The 21,302-nt window shown below is 38.5% G+C and overlaps 2 protein-coding genes across 2 annotated transcripts; one reads left to right on the forward strand and one right to left on the reverse strand.

Annotated features, from left to right (window-relative positions):
- Window positions 1–67: 67 nt before the first annotated feature.
- Window positions 68–2,675, forward strand: churc1 (churchill domain containing 1). The gene is made up of 4 exons (XM_059355801.1): window positions 68–300; window positions 1,413–1,548; window positions 2,085–2,155; window positions 2,288–2,675. Exons 1-4 carry the CDS (start codon window positions 262–264, stop codon window positions 2,378–2,380), a joined length of 339 nt encoding a protein of 112 aa, XP_059211784.1. The 5' UTR covers window positions 68–261; the 3' UTR covers window positions 2,381–2,675.
- A 576-nt stretch (window positions 2,676–3,251) lies between these two features.
- Window positions 3,252–20,313, reverse strand: ttbk2b (tau tubulin kinase 2b). The gene is made up of 15 exons (XM_059357005.1): window positions 19,997–20,313; window positions 18,789–18,911; window positions 17,616–17,763; window positions 16,368–16,441; window positions 15,380–15,520; window positions 15,177–15,281; window positions 14,723–14,788; window positions 13,581–13,673; window positions 13,367–13,492; window positions 13,116–13,273; window positions 12,674–12,863; window positions 11,099–11,313; window positions 9,132–9,597; window positions 6,480–7,180; window positions 3,252–4,457 (listed from the first exon to the last, which is right to left on the reverse strand). The coding sequence occupies exons 2-15, from the start codon at window positions 18,855–18,857 to the stop codon at window positions 4,106–4,108; spliced, it is 2,904 nt and encodes a 967-aa protein (XP_059212988.1). The 5' UTR covers window positions 18,858–18,911; window positions 19,997–20,313; the 3' UTR covers window positions 3,252–4,105.
- Between the last annotated feature and the right edge of the window lie 989 nt (window positions 20,314–21,302).

Here is a 21,302-nt window from a genome sequence, read left to right on the forward strand (position 1 = left end):
ACGTCGGCCAATCGTTCGTTAAAGATGACGCCGGAAGTTGGTCGGCGGGCAGTTGCAATAGATCTACAAAACAACCGGATGAGAGAGATTTGGGTATTTTTTGCAGCGATGTCCGCGTATGCAGATGTTTTATAGCTCTACTTAGCCGCAGGGACCATCGTTTCGTGCGGAAGAGGAGTTTCTGCCAAAAAAAGGAAAAGAAAAGCTGGTTGTTGGATGTTTGCAGCGTTTTATCGAGTTAAAAAATAATTTCAATTTAAAATGTGTAACGGATGTGTGCAAAAAGAGTACCCGGACCGGGTAAGTCACGCTGACTGTTAACTAGTTAGGACACTAACGCTTACGTTAAAAGCTGATAAATTATAACGTGATATAATGATGTTACAGCTAATCAAACTAGTTAGCTGTGGGTAACGTTAATTTATGTAAAGTTAGATTATCCAAAGACCTCAAAATATGTTAAAATGCTTAAGTATAAAATTCAGGGCGCCACCGAAAAAGCAAAGAGTTAAAGGGGTATTTCACCTCAAAATCAAAAATACATCCCCCCTATCCCCCCTTACCTGTACTGTATGTGTCAATCTTGATTGTTTTGGCGTTGCAGTGTTGGAGCCTTAGAGTCTGCCTTTTCTAAAATGCAATAGGACCAGATGGCACTCGGTTTGTGGTGTAAAGTGCCAAAAAAGAAAAACCCACCCAGAAACAGTAGTCTGTGAACTATTTTTAGTTACAGCACACAAATATACTCCATTATATTCAAGAGATGGCAGACTCCTCTACAGCCAGTAGCTCCACTCTACAGCTCACACCAATACAATAGAGATGTGTGTATATATATATATATATATATATATATATATATATATATATATATATATATATATATGATATAGTAGGGCTGGGCGAAATATATCGATATAAAAAATATATCTATATATTTTTAAATGTGATATGGAATTAGACCACATCGCATATAACGATATAGTTCAATTTTTTTCTTTCTTTATATATAAATTCGTTCGGTTCGTTATTCGTTTCTCATATAAATATATTTATTTCAGAAAAAGAGTGGCCTATTTAATTTCATAGGCTATTTCTATTTAAGATTTTTTTTCATGTATTTATTTAAATGTGCTTTGATTTTTAAAAAGAGGTACTCCTGTTGGTATGCAGTATTTATGCTCACTTAAATAAACGGTTTCAATAAAACTACTTGTGACATATGTCATATTTGGCTTTGACTGAATATTCAAGAGATGGTAGACATCTCTACAGCCAGTAGCTCCACTCTACAACTCACACCCATACAATAATGATGAGTATATAGCAGTAAAAGAAACAGGAAAAATATGTGTTTTGTTTTAATTTCGGAGTGTACTGTCCCTTTAAATGTGATGGTATTTCCTGCTCAGGGGAACACCTGTCTGGAGAACGGCTCTTACCTGATGAACTATGTGGGCTGCGCTAACTGCCATCAGAGGGACTTTGTGCTGATCAGCAATAAAGCCACAGAGGATGAAGATGGAGAGGAGATCGTCACATATGACCGTTAGTCATTATTCTTCTGCTTCTCCTTTTTACCAACCAGTTTTCATTGTAGTGGAAAAAAGCCTCCAGATACATACTTAACCAGACTCAAGCCTCAACTAGACTCAACTTGTTTGCCTGTGGACCACTTCTGCAAAGCAAATCTTAGGGAAAGCCTTTAAAGAGTGGTAGAGGTTGTAATAGAAGCATCTTAATATGTCTGAAAGGCTTTAAATGGCCATATAGTGTATTCAGGGCGGTGCATTTTATTTTTTAAATCATATTTTTATTCTTTTTTAATCTTATGTTATGTTATCGTTTTATTTTCTACTTATCTTTTTTATCGTGCTTTTATTGTGTTTATATTTTTGTGCAGCACTTTGGAAACCTTGTGTTTGTTATAAATGTGCTATATAAATAAAGTGGATTGGATTGGGTTGGATATTCCATTAAAGGGTCTTGTGAAGAAGAAAGAATTACCAGAATCTGTTTTTTAAGCATCCACAGCAATTAAAAAGCTTTTAAAATAATCCACTGTTGTCCGTTTCTCCTTCCAGATGTTTGCAAAAATTGTGACCATGTCATTGCCAGACATGAATACACTTTCTCTGTTGTTGATGAATACCAGGTAAGATATCTCTACACCTGTTTATTGACCATAACTAACTCAATTTTTTTAATGAGGAACAGCTTTCTTGGGTAGTTGTTGCCACTGTATAGTCTTTCAGTTTGCATGTAAAGTCTGTTGTGTGTTGTCCAGGAGTACACGATGCTCTGCATGCTGTGTGGAAAGGCAGAGGACTCCATCAGTGTGTTACCAGATGACCCCAGACAGGCTGCACCTCTCTTCTAGACCTCAAACCTTGAGGTCATGATTCACTTTTTAGACCGTGTGTCACCACCACGGACGTGTTGCTGGCTCCTGGTTTCGGGGCTTCAACCCTTTTTTTTTAAAAAGTCCTACAACCAACATTTTTACGCACATCTTCAATTATATAATCAGTATTTTAAATCCTTGTCTGTTTATAGACTACTGTATGCTGAGATCAGTTGAGCAGGACATATAACTTTGTACTATCATTACAACAACAAATATTCTGTGTGAATTGATGATGCACTGTAAATAAACATTTTTTACTACTACATTTTATTACCGTCTGCTTCATTAATTTACTGCCCGACACAAATGTAATGTTGCAGAATGACAGAATGACAAAATAAGGGAGCTAGCTAGAAATTACATATTTTTTATTATCCAAAGATTGCTATCATTTGTAAAATATATTTTATATAAGCAGATAAAGTATATTTAACTGTTTATATGCTTCAAAGTTATTTATATTGCCAAAAAGCTTGCCCCAAAATAGCATGTCTCATAGCCACCAAACTGTGACTGTTGTGTTTTGATCATTTTAAGCTCCAAACTCAACTGCTGTGCAGTCCAAATTTGGGGAAGACAATCTTCACAGTTAAGAACTTAGTTTTGAAGTTGCTTGAAATTGGAAGTTCACTGCTGACCTCAACAGGGTAAATAGAATGAAGCCAACAATAATGTGACATGTATGAAATTCATGTATTCATTCATGAAATTCATACAGTATTTGACAACCTGGGAGTGAGAACAGCCTGCATGGATTTGTTTTTTAATTTATATTTTCTTTTAGCAAAATACTGCATATAATACAATTAAAACGCAATAAAAATAAAATGCAACAACAACCAGACATAATGAACAGGTTCCACTTTTATCAGTTTTCTTCCTTTACCATCTACTTGGTGTAAGAAATAAAATTGCACATCATTGCTGGTCTACATTATGATGTATTTTGATCAAAAGCAGTTCAATAAAAATACTGATGTCTTGTACAAATGAACAAAAATAAAAAAAATCAATTGCAAATGATACTCATGCACTTTTACAATACTTAAATATGAGTGCACTTACATGTACATTCTATTATGCGGATGCCTTTTGCATGACAAATATTTCCTAGCAAAGTAAAAGCACACTACTACACTGTGATATGCCAAATGAGCAATTCATTGTCACATAGAATAATTAATTTAAGTTTTACAGGAGTGAGGTCGATATGGGGCAGCATGCCCTGGTTCTGTACATGAATGCTGATGTTCGTATACTGCGCAGTCTTATTTACTATTAGTGTTCTTAACGTGAGTACATGGTTTCTATTAGTGTTTGCTATTTTCCTCATGGTACATATCTACAATAAGCTTCATTTTTACATCCCTCGAGTATTAAACATTATCTTTTTGGTCTCGTATTAGGCCTATATGGAGAGTTAAGAGAGGAGTGAAATGAGAGGTAAGAGTTGGCAATCTCAAGGTTTCCTCAACCTTTTTGTTTCAACTGCAGGTATCAAGCCACATTGTCAAGTATTCTGAGAGACACATCCAACAAATGAATAAATAAATAAATACAATTTATACATTTTACATTACATACAGTACATTCCCTTGAGTAAATACCGTATTTACACATGCTATCAGCGACTGGATGTGAAACAGCCTCTCGCTACAGTTGCACCACCCGAATCAGTCACTTATGTGTCAAATACAGTCATCGACTCACTTTGCCGGAGCCTTTTCCCTCCTGGATCAGACCCCTCCCCCTGGAGCTGTGGCCCCACTGCACCTGCCCTACGGACCTGTCGTGTGGGTGAGCGTGCCGAGGAGGAGGGGAGCCGGAGAAGCTGGATGGAGAGCGGCTGCGTCCCTGCAGGACTCCACCCTCCCGGAGCTCCTGGCGGGAGGGGGAGGAACTTAGCGAGCGCTGCAGGGAGGAGGAGGAGCTGCGAGGGCGAGGCGGGGGGCTGAAGAGCATCCCGCTTCGGTCCTGCATCAGCTGAGTCAGACTGGCGAGGAAGTCTGCGTCACTAGTGCTGCTGGCCCGCACTCTTAACCGCCGTCGTCTGGGGAAAAGAACACAAGACGATATGATGACGATGATTTCTGGAGTTTGATTCCACCTCCTCAAAACTTTCTGTGAAGAGACATTTAAGTTATAAACCTTAACATTCAAATGAAATTAAACCATGTTTTAATATAGACTGTCTATTTTTCAGTAAGTGACTTCTGATATATTTACATTTACATTTTTCATTGTTCCTTCAAACTAATACTACCCCCAACCCCACCCCCACCCCCGCCCCCTTCATTGTTAGTGGTGTAGTCTGGATTGACATTGGCTATCTATGCACAAGGAATTTACAGGAAGTATTGCTGTTTGTAATTTTATCTCTTTCAAGTTAGCCTTGAAGCCAAGGAATGTCATACAATAGAGCTGTCACATTGAACTGTTTCAGGTGACACATCTCCAACTCCTCACTAAGATTAGATCTCCTGTTAATAATAATAATAATAATAATACATTTTATTTATGGGCCCCTTTCACGTCACTCAAGGTCACCTTACAAACACAGCAAAAAACATTAGATAAAATAAAAACAACAAACCGAGCAGAAGTGAGGATGGCAAGGTATTGCATAACATTAGATCGCAGTTGCTCGTGGAACAATGACAAAGCCTTATTACTGACTAACATCTTTACGGCAACATAAGTGCGTTAAGGCCTTTGCCTTGTGACATTGTGACTAATAAACAACACAAAAATGCAAAATACTCACTTGTGAATATTTTGCATTAAAACTATTCATACCTGCAGTGATGCAAATTTGCAACAGATGCAACACTTTTGCAATAATGTTTCAAATAAATTTGTACAAGCAGAGGACCAATCACCATGATCCTGTTGACCTAGAACCGTGTACAGCAGTCTGTCTGAGGTTGTCTGCTGTTGTATGCCCTGAGCTACTGAAAGCTATTTTATCAAGTTTCCTTTAAATCAAAATCCTTTTTATTGCCATGTACGTTTTCACATACATGGAGCTAAATGCAGTAGTGGAATGTAACTAAGTACATTTACTCAAGAACTGTACTTAAATACAATTTTGACATACTTGTACTTTATTTCAGTATTTCTATTTTATGTAACTTTATACTTCTACTCCATTACATTTTGAGGCAAATATTGTACTTTTTACTCCTTTACATTTAGCTGACAGCTTTAGTTACTAGTTAATTTTTGGGTTAAGATTAAACATGAAAAACATGATACATTTAAAGATATTAGACATTTGTTTAAAAAAAATGTCATATGCCGTTTAATTACAGTATATGAAGTAGTTAAAACGAGCCCCGTCTTTACAAAATTAAAACACTGCTTACATAAAAGCATCAATACAACTAATCTAATAATATATTTTGAATATATATAACAATCTGAGTTGGTCCATTCTGCATAACGAGTACTTTTACTTTTGATACTTTCAGTACATTTTGATGCTGATACTTTTCTGAATACTTTTTCCACCACTGGCTGAATGCTTTGAGTGCATTTGCGTCCCTTGTGGGAAATAATCGCCCAGTTTATAAGTCCAGGGCTTTTATTGTGAAAGGTAAAAACAGAAGGATATAGCTGGTATTTCCTGCCTCTGTCAAGGTATAAAGGAGTAATGAAGTTTGTTATCTAGGTTCAGACTATGGAGCCTCTGTATTGTTGTTTAATAATTCTCATAAGTATAGGTGTAGCTTGTAACCCCCTCAATAGTTTATGTTTTGAATAGGCCTCCATCTATTCCACACAACAGGATTGATTGATTGACACTGTTCTTTGATGTGTAAAAGCTCAGAAAAAGCAACAGGAGGCACTGTGAAAACATACAACTGTTCCTCTGCTGTAATATTTCTGATATAGTAACTGTTTGAGTATTTGCTGTAGTATTAAATTACAGTATTACAAGTACCCATGGGTGTCCCCAAATCAACCAGGACTGAAATAACCTCTATATTTACCACCGAACAAAAAGTGACAAATTAACTCACTCAACTCTGATTAATGTGGCTAATTTTAAAACACCTTCACAGCGTCATACCTGTTGTCCACACACGGGCGGATTGGAGGTTTCCCAGGAGGTGGTCGAGGCAGGAACCTGCTCGTGAGTTGCTCGGGTATAAAGGTGGCGCTCACAGGACGTGGGATCTTACTTTTACTACCTGATGACAAGGACAGAGAGAGAGGGTCTTCTGCTGCACAGTCGGACCTGGAGCCTCGCTCTGACAGCAGCCTGTCTCTCGGCAAAGCACAAGGCAGGTTGTCACAGGACAGAGACGGAGAGGGCGAGTGGGTGGGGGAGCCGGGGACCGGACTACTCCAGCGATGACGCCTCTCCATGTTGAGGTCCCTGCTCGGAGAGTCCAGGGGGTTGTTTGGGTCTCGTACTGGGATTTTACTCAATCTCGGGGACGAGGGAGAGTCTCTTCTCCTGAGCTGCGCCGGGGGTGGAGAGGAGGAGACGGTGACGGCGCTCTCCATAGCGCCTCCTGCTGTGTCAGCTTGAGGCTGCTGATTGGGCTCTGAGGAGCGATCCGGCAGACCAGAATCACTCTCTGGGTCTCTGTCGTTCGTCAGATGAGCAGCGGGGCCTTTGGCCGAGCTTGGCACTGGAGCTAACTCCAACCTCCCTTCATCTTTTAAGATTTCCTTTGGAAGTTGTTCAGATTCACCAGATGGTGCCTCTAGTGGTATTGCATCACTCCTCTCCTGTACAGGCGACTGCAGCCCAGTGCTAGAAGACTGAGAAGAGTGAAAGGACTGTTAGGGGGTTTGATGTTGAAAAGTCCAAAGTTGTTCCACAAACATTTGGAGTATTAAAGAATACCATCCAATCTAAAATTTTGTAAAAACAAAAAAAAAAAAAACAACCCCACCATATTTTGCATATCTACGCATCTAAATATCTACATTTTTGTCAAAAAAATGTCAAATTTTAAATTGCTTAAAAATGTCGAAAATTGGTGTATTACACTCTGTTGATACATAGACGAAAATATGGGGGGAAATGACAGAAAAACACAATATTATAGGATGTCCAAAAGAAAACAAAAAAGTCGTGCATGTTGATTTCTGTCAAAAATTGTCACATCTTAAAATGCCTAAAAATGTTAAAAAATAGCCCAATTATCTCTGCCTGTTGATATCTATTATCACATAATTTATTAGGAAATGGCAGAAAAACACAATATTATAGGATGTCCAAAATATGGAGAAAACAAAAAAGTCATGGTCGATCTTTGTCAATAGTATATCTCAGTTGTTGGGGCGCCTATGAATCATGAAAACTTTGGACATCTACGTTTGGCAACAGAACTCAAATTGAAGCAACACGATGCTTATGCTGCATTATGGGCGATATGGCCCTAAAAGAATATCACGATATTTCAGGGTATTTTTGTGATAACAATATTCTTGACGATATTACAAAATACTGAAAAATATATTGAAAATATGATCTTTGGTCTGTATAAATAATAAAAAACGTTCAACAAAATAAAAATAAATCATAAATCTAAAATGTAGTGTAAATTGTCACTATATGCATGTACAATGAGATTAAAAGCTGACTCCAAAAAGCAGTGCGACAGTAAATAAAATATATATCAAATATACAATATAAACATAGGAAAGTAAATGTAAAGAAAATATATATGATATAATATAAACATGGGCAAAAAAAGTGAGGTGAGGTGCACAGTCTTCATTTTCCCAAAGCAGATATGATGCTATACAGTGTTATCTATAAATACATTGCACATTGAAGGACAAATATTGCACATTGCTAGGTATTGTACATTTAAAAAAAATATTGCACAGTAAGAGAGTCTGTGTCCATGTATGAAATCAGTGCATGAGAGTTCAGGGTGGTTATTGCTTTTGGGAAGAAACAGTTTTTGAATCTGTTTGTTTTGGACCTGATGCACCTGTAGCGCTTCCCTGAGGGCAACAGGTCAAACAGGTCAGAGCCAGGGTGATGAGAGAATGTACTCGTTGTCGCTGTAAATGAGGGGAACCTCAGTGCCTTACGAGTTTTAATAAAGCATGTATAAGATTCATGGACAATATTTTAAAGCACACTTAGAAAAACAACGCCTGGAAGAGATCAGCTCCGAACTCTGGATTTCTGCCAAGTAGGCTTTCTTTAAAAGATACAGCTAGCTGGCTATGTTAAGCGCCATTGTTTTTGTCTTATATATTTGTAGTAGGTCACTACCATCTAGTAATAGATACAAACAAAAAGTGTATATCTCCTATTAGCTGAAATGAGTTGAATTGATTGGATTGGTTTATTTTTGCATTATATACCATACCCAAGAGATTTTATACTATTATACAATAACTTTTTTTATATGAATTGTTTTTTTTACATTACTATTTATAGTCCACAGCACATGTGAGTGACATCTTTATATACTGTATATTATATATTCTTAATCATTCACTGTATTGTATATGTTAATTTTAGGTTCTTATGTTTTTAAATTTAGATGTTTTTTGTTTTTTCTTACAAGAATTTCCTGTGGTTCTTATACAGAGGAAGACACAGCTGAATTCTATCTGCTGATGAGAACACGGTAAAATGGTGAAAATCTCCAGAACATGCAAGTAAGAAGAACCTGAGATTATATAAAACTCATTTTATTATTTCACAATGCTGCTTTGAACTCAGCAGATGCTAGGTGCGCCCTACCTGGTCCATCTGGGATCTTCCCATAATGACGGAGGGCATTTGTCCCAGCATCCCCGGCAGTCTTCTGTGGCCCAGTAACCAGGTGCCGGGCATGGACATCTGGGACAGGACAGGACTGCTCGGCACCAATGTGGACTGGCCGTCCTGCGGCTCAGAGGACTGGTCTCCAGCCTCAGGGGCCTTGTGTGTCCGAGGCTTGTCCTCCTGCGGGGCTTCTCCTGGAGGCTTGGTGGCTCCAGAGCCGCTGCCTTGCTCGAGCTCCAGCATCACCCACTCCTGAGAGTCTCCCTCTTGGGGTACGGGACTGAGGTTTACGGCCACAAAGCCGCTGCTTGCTGCCGCCTCCTCCTGGTCAGGCGTGGCTGTGCCGGAGTCTTCCTCGTTACAGGATGGATGCTGCCCGCGGACCCTCTCAGGAATGGATTTCTCCCCGACTTGAGAGAGGACAGGACGCTGTTTGCCCAAGCTGAAACAAGATATCGAAGGTATGACGGTGAGTTCTAGTTTCTCCAAAATAACCTGATTGACTGTGTTATCAATCAGTCAGTAATGTTTGAGCGGCCGACACTACATAATAATACTTGGTAACCGCGATAATCTCTCGCAGTGCGAAACCAAGCTGAAGCAGACAATTCCCAGAACACCGGGAGCTTCAGAGAAACAGCGTTCCTGATGTCTCTGGAATGATCTAGTAGAAAAACGTAAGGGCCACTAGTGTGGAAATTGCGATAAATTAAGTTTCAGAGCCGATTCCTCACTGCGACAGCGCAGCGGTGTGTCCTATAATGTATTCATTCATTTCCAAACACGTGTGAACACCCGGAATATAAACAATGAAGATGCTCCCTAAAAGAGACAGCGTCCTTATGATGTAGGGACACTCAGCATATATAGCTGAATAAATTACACAGCATGGTGAATTATGTCCAGTGTCCACTACAATTTGTCACATGTGATCATATAAGGTAAATTGGCGCTTCTCGAAGATGTCTGTGGTGCTGAACTGGTGACGGCCGAGACACTGACAGGAGATTTCTGTCTGAAGAACATTCACTGATACACAAACAAAGACTTGAAAGGATATAGATTTTCGGAGGGTCTCTCTCCATTTATTAAGTCCATAGTTAGGCCACCACTGAGGTCCAAGTTGACCATAAATGTATCCATTTTGTACCCTAGAAAACCAGTTTGATACTAATGGGAGATTAAAGAGACAAGCTGTTTTGGTTGCTTATAGGGCTGGGCGATATGGATCAAAAGTCATATTCCGATATATTTAGGCATATCCCAATATTTTTTATCGTAAAGTGAGAGCAAATGTTCAGTCAAAGTCAAAGCCAAATATGACATGTCACAAGTAGTTTTATTGAAACCATTTATTTTAGTGAACATAAATACTGCATAACAGGAGAACCTTTTTTTTTAAAAATCAAAGCTCCATAAAGTGCAAATTTAATTAAAAAAATATCTTAAAAAATAAATTTGACTCTGGTTTCACTTGAACACACTCATACAACCAAGTGCTTTCCAAAATCAAGCTTTAGAAATATTCTACATTAATATTATTTTCTTGTTTCATGGTTTGTTTTTTTTAAATCAACACCAATCCTAATCATAAATATCAAATATTATATTTATTTTCTGAATTTTAATCCTGTAAGTGATTTTTATGTATATTTGCGCAAGTTTGAACTATATCGATATATGCGTTATGGTCTAATCCATATCACCTTTAAAAATATATAGATATATTTTTTTATGTCAATATATCGCCCAGCCCTAGTTGCTTAGTAACGGCAGGAAGTCCCAAGCACCTCGTATAAAAGAAGAAAGCGGAGTGCTAGAGTATTGTGACAAGGAATTAGACGTCATAGCCGTGGTATATGGGATTTATACCGCGGCTAACAATCAATCAGATTGCTTGATTCGAGCCATCCGTTTTATAATTAATTGTATTGAGTACTTACTAGGCCTCAAGGAAGCGTTCGATGGTGGGCTTGGGTTCAGGTGCGAGCCTCTTTTCAAACGCCAAGCTCTGACTGTGTCTCATCCTCCGGAGCAGCGGCGCGGCCCGCTCCAGGAACATGGTCTCTGATCGCACCCGTCTAGGGGAACTCTGCATGGAGCCGGTGTTGGGACTCTGGTTCCCCTGGTTCTGACTGTGTTCATCCTCACTCACCACCTGAGGAGAATGAATGACAAAAAAGTAAATATTGCATTTGTATCCCCAGAAAGAAGCTGTGGCAAAAACATCCATTTAATTACTAACATTTTCAGCTTCATACTTGTGTTTTGCAATTGTACTACTATGTTAACATGCATTATTGTTGAAACTGCCCATGGCTGCTGCACCTCTATTCAACCTCTGTCTGAGACGCTCCACTGTAAGCACGCCTCCATTTAAACTTGCCTCCTCAAAAGGCCCTGTCTGCTCTTATTGGTCAGCAGTTCCAGGACTCCAGTATCTGTGCTCTCAGCGTCTCTGTACAACCATAAGTGCAGTCAGGACATGTGATATATAAATATCCATCACAAGCTCAAATCAGTTTGAGGCAAAAGTAGAAAATAGTGAGCATTGAGAACACTCCAAAACCTCAGATTTTTGCTCACAGGGATGTTACTTTTACTTCATTATTTGACACCACATTTAATATGAACATCTGATATTGTAAAATTATATATATGACAGAAACTAAGCATGACAGGTGCCCTTTGATAGGGAGGCAGTAGTAGGTTTCAATCAGTGGTGGAAGAAGTACTCAGGTCCATTATTTCAGTAAAAGTACTGATACCGCACTGCAGAATTACTTTACTACAAGTAAAAGTTCTGCATTCAAAATTTACTGAAGTAAAAGTACAAAAGTATCAGAATCAAAATGGACTTAAAGTATCAAAAGTTAAAGTACTCATTATGCATAATGGATCCACTCAGATTGTTTTATATGTTCAAAATGTATTAATAGATCATTAATATTGATACATTTATGTAGGCAGTGTCTCACTGCTGTCAATGTAGGGCTCATTGTAACTAGTTAATATACTGTTATGAGGTCTAATTAAAAGAAAATATGCATAATCACTTTAAATTGATCATGTTTTTTTATGTTAAATCTCCTGAAAAGTAACTAAAGCTGTCAGCTAAATGTAGTGGAGTAAAAAGTACAATATTGGTCTTAAAATGTAGTGAAGTAGAAGTATAACGTTGCATAAAATGGAAATACTCAAGTAAAGTGCAAGTACCTCAAAATTATACTTAAGTACATTACTTGAGTAAATGTACTAAATTACATTCCACCACTGGTTTCAATTGAAATCCAGGAGGAGCAGGTGTAGTAATAGAGGTGAGCATGGGGTAAGCTATTATCGTGTCTCCAGGCAAAGTCAGTGTAGTCTTAGAGAGAGTTTTTATGCATGACATCCACTGCAGTGCAGATAAACTGTAGTCTGATGCACAGGAAGAGCAGCAGTTACAGTAGAATAGTATTTCACCAGTAGGTCAGAACATTCCACTTGGCATTTACAGTGAACTACATTGCCCTGACCTTTCTGATCATCGGCTGGGCGTGTTTATGGTTTCGGTTGCGGTCCATCTCTTCCCACACATCTCCACCGGGGGTGGTCGGCGTGGGGATGGGGGGGCAGTTGTCGGCATCGCTGAGGCGCTCCCCTTGCAGGACATCCTCAGTGTTCTCCCTCTGCAGCTCGCCCGGCAGCACTGAAGCATTGGCCATGCTGTGGAGGAGAGGGAAGGTCACCCTGCAGCTCGGTTCCACAGCACAATTTAGAGCAGGCGATTTTCTCAGGAATCTCTGACTGTGCAGAATTTGAGTCTAAAAAAAGCTGCAGCTATATACTTTAACACATATCCAACAGAGTGTGAAGGAAGTTTTGAAAAGCTAAAGTGAAAGTGCACAAGAGGACAGCACTTAAAAGAAATAATGGCTATATGTCAATAGTGATGGAGCTTTCTTTAGCTTTAAATACCCTAAGTATGCCGGTGTGAGGCGAGTGAGCTGCTGAGCAGTGGTTGTTGCGGCAGTGATGGTCAGCATATCCTCCGAATCACATTTCTCCCAGTCATAAGGGTCATTCTCCAGCACGTTGTGGCTCTTCATAGCGTTCTCGAACACTGACATCAGAAGCTGTCAAAGAGAAACCACAGGCGTCAGCGTTTGACAGCCGGCGGGGGAATAAACAGTGTGTGTGCAAAATATGACAAAGAAGAGACAGTCAACCTGATAGTCTGGCTTAGTGAAGTAGTCCAACGTCAAGATGTGGTCCAGGAAGGTACTAAACTCAGAGGGAAGGTGCTTGAGCATGAGTCGGTGGTCATATGTCTCTTTTAGGTTTCCTACTTGTTCCTGAGAGCAGAGAGGAAAAAATAGGAGTGTAAATAGATACACATGCAGTACATTACAAATTGACACTGACTAATGTATAGAGGCTTACTTTGTCTTTGATTTTCCTCCAGGGAAGCTGACCAACCATGAATTCAACCAGCATGTAGAAGAGGGACCACAGGTCGTCATGACGACCCATCTCCTACAAATTAGGATTCACAAATGTGAATTATTTCAAGGGAAATATAAGCAGGAATAGCAGCTTATGTACAATGGTCTCACCATCGCCAAATTCCCTCAAATTTAGGGATCCATAGTTTAAGACACGGATCAAGGTTAATTACAGTTACAAGAGTGAGAAATTGCTTCTCCTATGACGTGAATTTTTATTTGCTGCAGGCTCTGCATTGGACCACGAGGATAATCTTTAACAAGCCGGTCTTTGTAAATGTCTTTGGTGAGCCACAATTCCTGGAATTTACACTTTCCATGCATGGCTGAAGGTTCGCTTTTGTGCTCGCTCGCCACCATTTAACCTGCATCATTCAACTCATGCATGCACGTGATTGTTGCGCTTTCGAGGCAGGTGGCGTGTGAAACAATGACGCAACTGCTGGAAACACCCATGCAGACAGAACATAGCCAAACAAGAAATTCAAAGCCTTGTCTCTTGCCTAAAAAATAGCAACAGGCACAGCCCCTGCTTATCTGAACTCCTTTGTTCAGGTCCACAAACCCTTCCACTCACTACACTCTTCTAGTGAAAGACGTCTGGCTCCTCCGCCACTGAAGGGCTCTACGTCTCAAACCAGACTCTTCTCCTCTGTAGTGCCCCGGTGGTGGAACCAACTTCCAAACTCCCTCCGATCTGCTGAGTCCTTCTCAATCTTTAAGAAGAGACTGAAGACCCTACTCTTTACTGAACACCTTCACTCTTTATCTACACAGATGACTACAATAAGTATCGCACTGACGTCCTAATGGACTCAAACTGAACCCACGGTTTAGCACTTACTCTGCTATGTTTCTTGACTTCATCTTTGCTTGTGTTGTATTAACTCTCATTTGTACGTCGCTTTGGACAAAAAGGGTCTGATGAATGACATTGTAGAATTGTAGAAAACACATATCAAAACAACTTCGATTTCTATCCTTCCACATAATAAATATGTCTATTTATGTATTTTTCAAAAACTAAAAGTCCTTAAATTTCAGACTTGTAAACCATGTATGTGTTTGGTCTGTGCTCACCTTATTCTTATGAGCATTGATTGAAGCATATCGCACAGTTCCTCTGAAGCCTGCCACAGGACGTGGCTGAAAGAGAACAGAGATATAATATAATAAAGAAACAGTAAAAACAAAAGACAAATAACACAATGTTTGGCCTTTACACCAAGTGTATAGTTTATACGTTCTGAGGTATATATAAATACTGTGTTAAAGGCAACTGGATCTACTGTTTAAGTCTCTAGACATTTTCCGGTCCCAGGCATGTAAACCTATTTTGGATGGTCACTGATGATGTCACATGAGGGTCATTAAGGTCAAACAGCAGTCATGTTTAAAGATGTCATGTGAATTAAATCAATAACAAACCTCTCAAAGAGTTTGCTTTAAAACAGCTTTTCCGATGATTGACCTTGGGCACTGTTGTTAAAAAAGCCAAAACCTTGCTTGAAGGAAGTTGACAGAGAGAACTTACTGGACGGACTTCCTGACTGGAGTTGGTAAACTGACGAGCCAAGCCGAAATCAAGCATATAGCAGCATCTGCAGGTACTGGCTAGTCTTCCCATCGCAAAGTTAGACTGCAATGTTGCACAGAAAAACACACACAAGTTTAGGGTAAACTGATCTTCATACAAATACAAATTTACAAGCCATCGAGACTTTCAGGTCAACTTACGGGTTTAATGTCTCTGTGCAGGAAGCCGACAGAGTGGATGCTTTCAATGGCCTCTAAAATCTGCTTGCCAAGTCTCAAAGTTGTGGAGACGGAAAAGGTGCCGCGGGTCATGGTTCTGCGCAAGTCTGCCAGATTCCTCCCCTTAAGACAGGAAATCAGTGTTCAGCGTGTCATCAGGAAAATTCGTGACCTGCCTAATCAAAACTGTCTACTTACTTTATATTATAGCTTGATTTATCCACACCTTATATACTGCAACATTGTTTGGGCCAGTGCATATGACTCCAACCTCCATAGTATTTATCTCGTTCAGAAAAGATTTGTTAGAACTGCCACACTTTCAAAACGACTAGATCCTTCTGCTCCCCTTTTCCATAAACCCAAGATAATGACAATTTTTCACATCAATATATACCAAATATGCATTTTTATTTTTAAGTATATGTATATTCCAAATTCCATTCCTAAAGCTTTCAGTGAATATTTCCATGTCAACTCACAATTACATAAGTAGAATACTAGACGACTGACTCGATCAATTTTTCTTAAAATACAGAGGAACAATACTCTGGACTGATCAGTTTAATAGTTCAATATAGTTTTCCTCTCTGAACACATACAAGAGCAGTTTAGTGGCTCTGATTACTCAGATCACAAAGTAGTATACACATACACATTCCTACACTTTTGTTTTAATTTACTTCTTAATATTATTATAATTTTGCTTCATTTTTATGGTAATTATTTTTATTTATTTCATAGTTACTTGTTTTGAATTTAACTTGTGAAGCCTGTATAAGCCCTTTTTGGTTTTTGCCTTGCACCTTCCTTTTGTTGTTATTTCTTTATCCTTTTCTTTTTTGTCTTATTTTTGTGCAAAATAACAATAATAACTTCAAATATTTACAACGCAGAGGGATTTGGTTTCAGCAGCAAACACTTGAATAACACTGTGTCATGTAAACGTACCGACAGGTAATAATCCTACCTGTAGTTCCATCACCACATAGTTGAACCGATCATTTCGGCCACAGCCCACAAAGCGACAGACGTGGTCTTTGCCTGTCAAAGAAACATAGATATAAATATAAATGTATACAAACATGTAGACTGGCCTTGCTTTTCATAATAAACAAAATCTGTATTCCACATGTGTTTATACTTCTCATTTTTTTTATATTTATTGACACTATTCCAGACACAAATGTTTGGTATAAATATGTTGCAAATGCTGATTTTGTGACATATTGCAATATATTTCAGCATTAGTGAATAAACTGATTTATGTATGGGATAATGTACAGTGAGCAGGTCTTTATTGCAGGATGCCTTAAATCACAGAAAAAGGTTCCTTTCGCATCAATGACACACTCACTGTACAATATACTGCGCATTATGCAGACCTTAGAATGCCATAACTAATCACTCATAATCAAATAATCAAAAAAGCAGTGTAACATAGACACTAAAAGCACCTTCTTTGATCACTGCAGTATTTAACAGGCTCTACAGTGTGATTCTGATACACCTGGGTTTCCTACTGTGTTTTGTGGATAAAAAACATTGATCTTTATGCAAAACATAAAACCTTCATTTCACACGGTAAATGTCATGTGTTTATTAAGTTTGGGAATTGCTAAATAAATTAACAAAATTGATGATGATGTTGGGGGTTAGAACACCTAGAAAATAAAAAGCTTTCAACACAAACTAGGCATGGGCGATATATCGATAAAAAAATATATATATCGATATATTTCTGATTGTGATGTGGAATTGGACCATATCGCATATATCAATTTAGTTCCAATTTTTTCTTCCTTTATATATAAATGCTGCCCTTACTAGAGTTTGTCATATTTAGTTATTTTGTATTGTTTGTTATTCTTTTCTCATATAAATATATTTATTTCATAAAAAGATTGGCCTATTTTATTTCTTATTTCTATTTTTATTTATTTTTATTTTTATTTAAGACATTTTTTTAAATTTAAATATGCACTTTAAGGAGCTTTGATATTAAAATCTCGATATTCAGCCTAAATACATCAGGATATGACTTTTGGTCCATATCGCCCAGCCCTAACACAAAACATGTTTTTTCCCCCCAAACTTAACCAATAAAGGCTTTCTGTAAAGGAGAATTTCTCTCAACAGTGGGGGAAACTGTTTTACTTAGTAATTAGCTGGTAATTTTCAGTAACTCTGTTAGTGACAAGCGGACAGCATCACTCACCCTGAAGCTTCTTCAGCACAGCCACCTCCATCTTTAGCACCTGTTTGGGTTGTTGAGCAGACTCCACCTTTAAGGCAACAGTGGCCTGGCTCAGCTGATCCAAAACCTCGTAGATCTCCCCAAACCCTCCTCCACCTATCTTCCTCGACTGAAAAAGAAAAGGAATGTGTATTGTCAACCAAGAGTGGTTATGGAGAAATCACTGCTCTTCATTCTGTTTCTCTAATGCTGGGCTTAAACCAAAAGATTTTCACACTCCCAGACTAAAAACTGAAAGTCTTTAGTAAATCTAGGTTTCTCAGTGGTTTACAGTAGTATCAGATGTACTAAAAAAAACATACTAAAAGTTTTAAATTTTTGACTCCAAGAAATGTCACATTTTCAAAATCGCCAGGTCTTTAAAATGACCATTACTCCTTTTAGTCAGGTGGCTGAGCTAAATAATGGGGACACGTCGGACAAAAGCACCACATTTTTTCCAAATGTTCTCTATCACCATAACTTTCAATTTTTGATGGGAGCCACTTCATCAAGATTGTGGATCGGAGATGGCTGCCATATAATATCTATGAGAACCATTATATATCTTCCAAGCCATTCAGAAGGTCAATCTTGCTGTCAAAATATACATTTTCTGGGTCAAGGAATCATTTAAAGCTATTGAGAATATCACTAGATGATTATTTGATCCAATAGATATGTTCATTTTTGCCATGTATTTACATTATTTTCAACTCATTAATATAGGCCGTATGCAGTACATATATTCTGAAAAATGAATAACATGCATAACTTTAATTTAACTTTATTAGCTTCACTCGTATTATGTATTATTTATTACATTTACAACCACAAAGATCTGAGCAGTTTCAGTGAGCCTTCCTGCATGAGCACCTTGCACCACAGACACTTTACTATTTCCCTTCAGTAAGTGCATATTTCTCCTTTCTCATATGGCTTTGCCTAGTGTTGGTGACTTCCTGCCCATCTTGAAAATGACACCTTTCTAGTGGTCTGATTTTAGTAAACTTTTAGTATGTTATTAAGGACATCTAATTCTACAAAAAGCAGCTGAGAAACCTTTTGTTACACTTTTTTTTAGGGTTAGGTGTTATTTTTCCATATATGCACCCACTTTATAGGTAGAATTAGTGTAAACATGATTTTTCTTACCACTTTCCATCTGTCTCTGACCACGTCTGCCACTGACAGGATGTCAGTGTGCTCTCCAGCCCCACTCATCCTGAGTGCTCTCTGCTACAGCCTGCACCTGGCATCAGTGACGCAAGCTCCTCACTGAAAACAGGGAACAGATTTAAAAATCATCACCCTGTTAAAATAATCACCTTACTCATTTTTTCAAGTTTTGCAGGAAACACAAAAAAACTTCACCAAAAGTGTAACATATGACATTTATTGATCATTTCACTCAAAAAGGATGTAACAATGGATGGCTATTGGCATAGTAATAACACTGTGTGTAAATTATGTAACTTAAGAGAAATAAATGACTTAGCCATTTTTTTGAACATGCCTGTGTGTCTTAAGCAAGTTATGGTAACACTTTATTTTGAAGGTGTCTACATAAGAGTCACACAAGCCTGTCAGAAACATGACATGACAAGTATCATGAGCATTAATGTTACTTCAAAGTGTCATTAATGTTCATGACACATCCCATGTCATGTTTATGACACGCTCATGTCACTCTTATGTAGACAACTTCAAAATAAAGTGCTACCATATCTTGCTTAAGTCACAAGGCATGTTCAAAAAATTGCCTAAGTCACATTTTATTTTGACTTAGGCATAAATTATCCGCTTAAGTCACACACTTTACATAGGCCATTATCTTAAAGGGGTAAAATCACATGATCTGATCAACTGAGGATGGAGGCGATTTTACCATAGGTGGCCGGCGTCATGAAGAGATGACTAAAGCAAAAAAAACAACAATGTTGACAAAAAATGACTTAGGCGATTATTTTAACAGTGTGACGAAATGCAAGTCAACTTTCTCTGTGAAAAACACTGCACACTAATAGATGTAGCTGCATGTTTTTGCGCCTGACAGAAACATGATAACTCAGATTCAACGGCTTTAACGGTCAGCAGCACCTCACGTCTCCAAGACGCATACTATCAGAGCTAGACGGTCACGAAGAGATAGCATTGTTTGACTTTGTGCCATAACACAAGCAGGACTAGCGCAACGGCAAGCACTGGTCATAAATGCTCATAAACCGGCCGTTTGAGAGGATTAGCCGTTAGGGAGCTAATCTGGCGAGGTGACTGCGTTCAATGCGGCAGCTCTGGTGGTCTTTAAAACAAGCTAACTAACTAGCATGTTTACTAAAAACACCTCTCTCGACCGCTCTTACCTCTCTCCGTTGCACCATTACGCTAAAATCCAAACCGTCCCCATGCTCCCAGTCTGTTAGTGTTTGTCATTCCAGTAGCAGTTGTTTATTTTAGAAATCGTCAGCTGTGGTGATGGACCATAGCTGACATTAGCCACAGTTAGCCCAGCTAGCCTGCTAACGGATGGGCAGCGATGCTCTGCCTCACAGCGGTGGCGGTGACGTCACAGCGCCAGTCTCTCCTGATTGATCCGCAGACTCCTGCATCCCACAGAGCCACGGCACATCCCGACACTCTGCACATGGTAATAACACGAAGCACAGAGGCACTACATGTGGTGCAAACAGCGCATTAGACAGGTGAGGGGACACTGCATCACATGCAGTCTATGGTGTCACCATTCAAACTGATCGGTTGTGGTTGTCGAAGTATAAAATCAAGAGTAGCAAGTAAAGGGCGTTGCAGTGAATTCTGGTGCTCCTGATAAAATATTGATATCTTTTCCACCCCACACCTCAACTCACCAGCAGTGGTGGAAAAAATATTCAGATCCCTTAAGTAAAAGTATTAATACTACAATGTGAGATTACTCCACTACAAGTAAAAGTCCTGCATTCAAAATTTACTGAAGTGAAAGTACAAAAGTATCAAAAGTAAAAGTACTTGTTATGCAGAATGGCCACACTCAGGTTGTCAAATATATTTCAAATATATTATTTGATTATTATTATTATTATTATTATTGATGCAATTATGTAAGCAGCAATTTACTTTCTCAAGCCAGGGCTCATTTTAACTACTTAATATACTGTTATGTGGTTCAATTTGATAAAAATGTCTTGTCACTTCAAATGTATCATGTTTTTCATGTTAAATCTTGACCTGAAAAGTAACTAAGGCTGTCAGCTAAATGTAGAGGAGTAAAAAGTAAAATTTTTTGCCTCTAAATGTAGTGGAGGAGAAGTATAAAGTCCCATGAAATGAAAATACTCAAGTAAAGTACACATACCTCAAAACTGTACTTAAGTACACTACTTGAGTAAATGTACTTAGTTACATTCCACCACTGCTCACCAGCACCACAAGCACCACTGCCGGTGCTGGAAGATAAGTATTCAGATATTTTTAAAGTAGTAATACCACACCACATGTCATGCATATAAGATTTTACTGAAGTTAAAAAAGTATGAGCATAAAAACATGTTTTTTTCCAATATACACATTATGTAGAATGGTTCATTTTAGATTATGTATATTACTGACTTGCTACTGATGCATTACATTCCTTTGTAAGGGCTCTTGACTGTGCTTCTGCAAGGCAATTCA

Source organism: Centropristis striata, chromosome 18 (genome assembly GCF_030273125.1).
Source record: "Centropristis striata isolate RG_2023a ecotype Rhode Island chromosome 18, C.striata_1.0, whole genome shotgun sequence".
Classification (NCBI taxonomy): Eukaryota; Metazoa; Chordata; class Actinopteri; order Perciformes; family Serranidae; genus Centropristis; species Centropristis striata.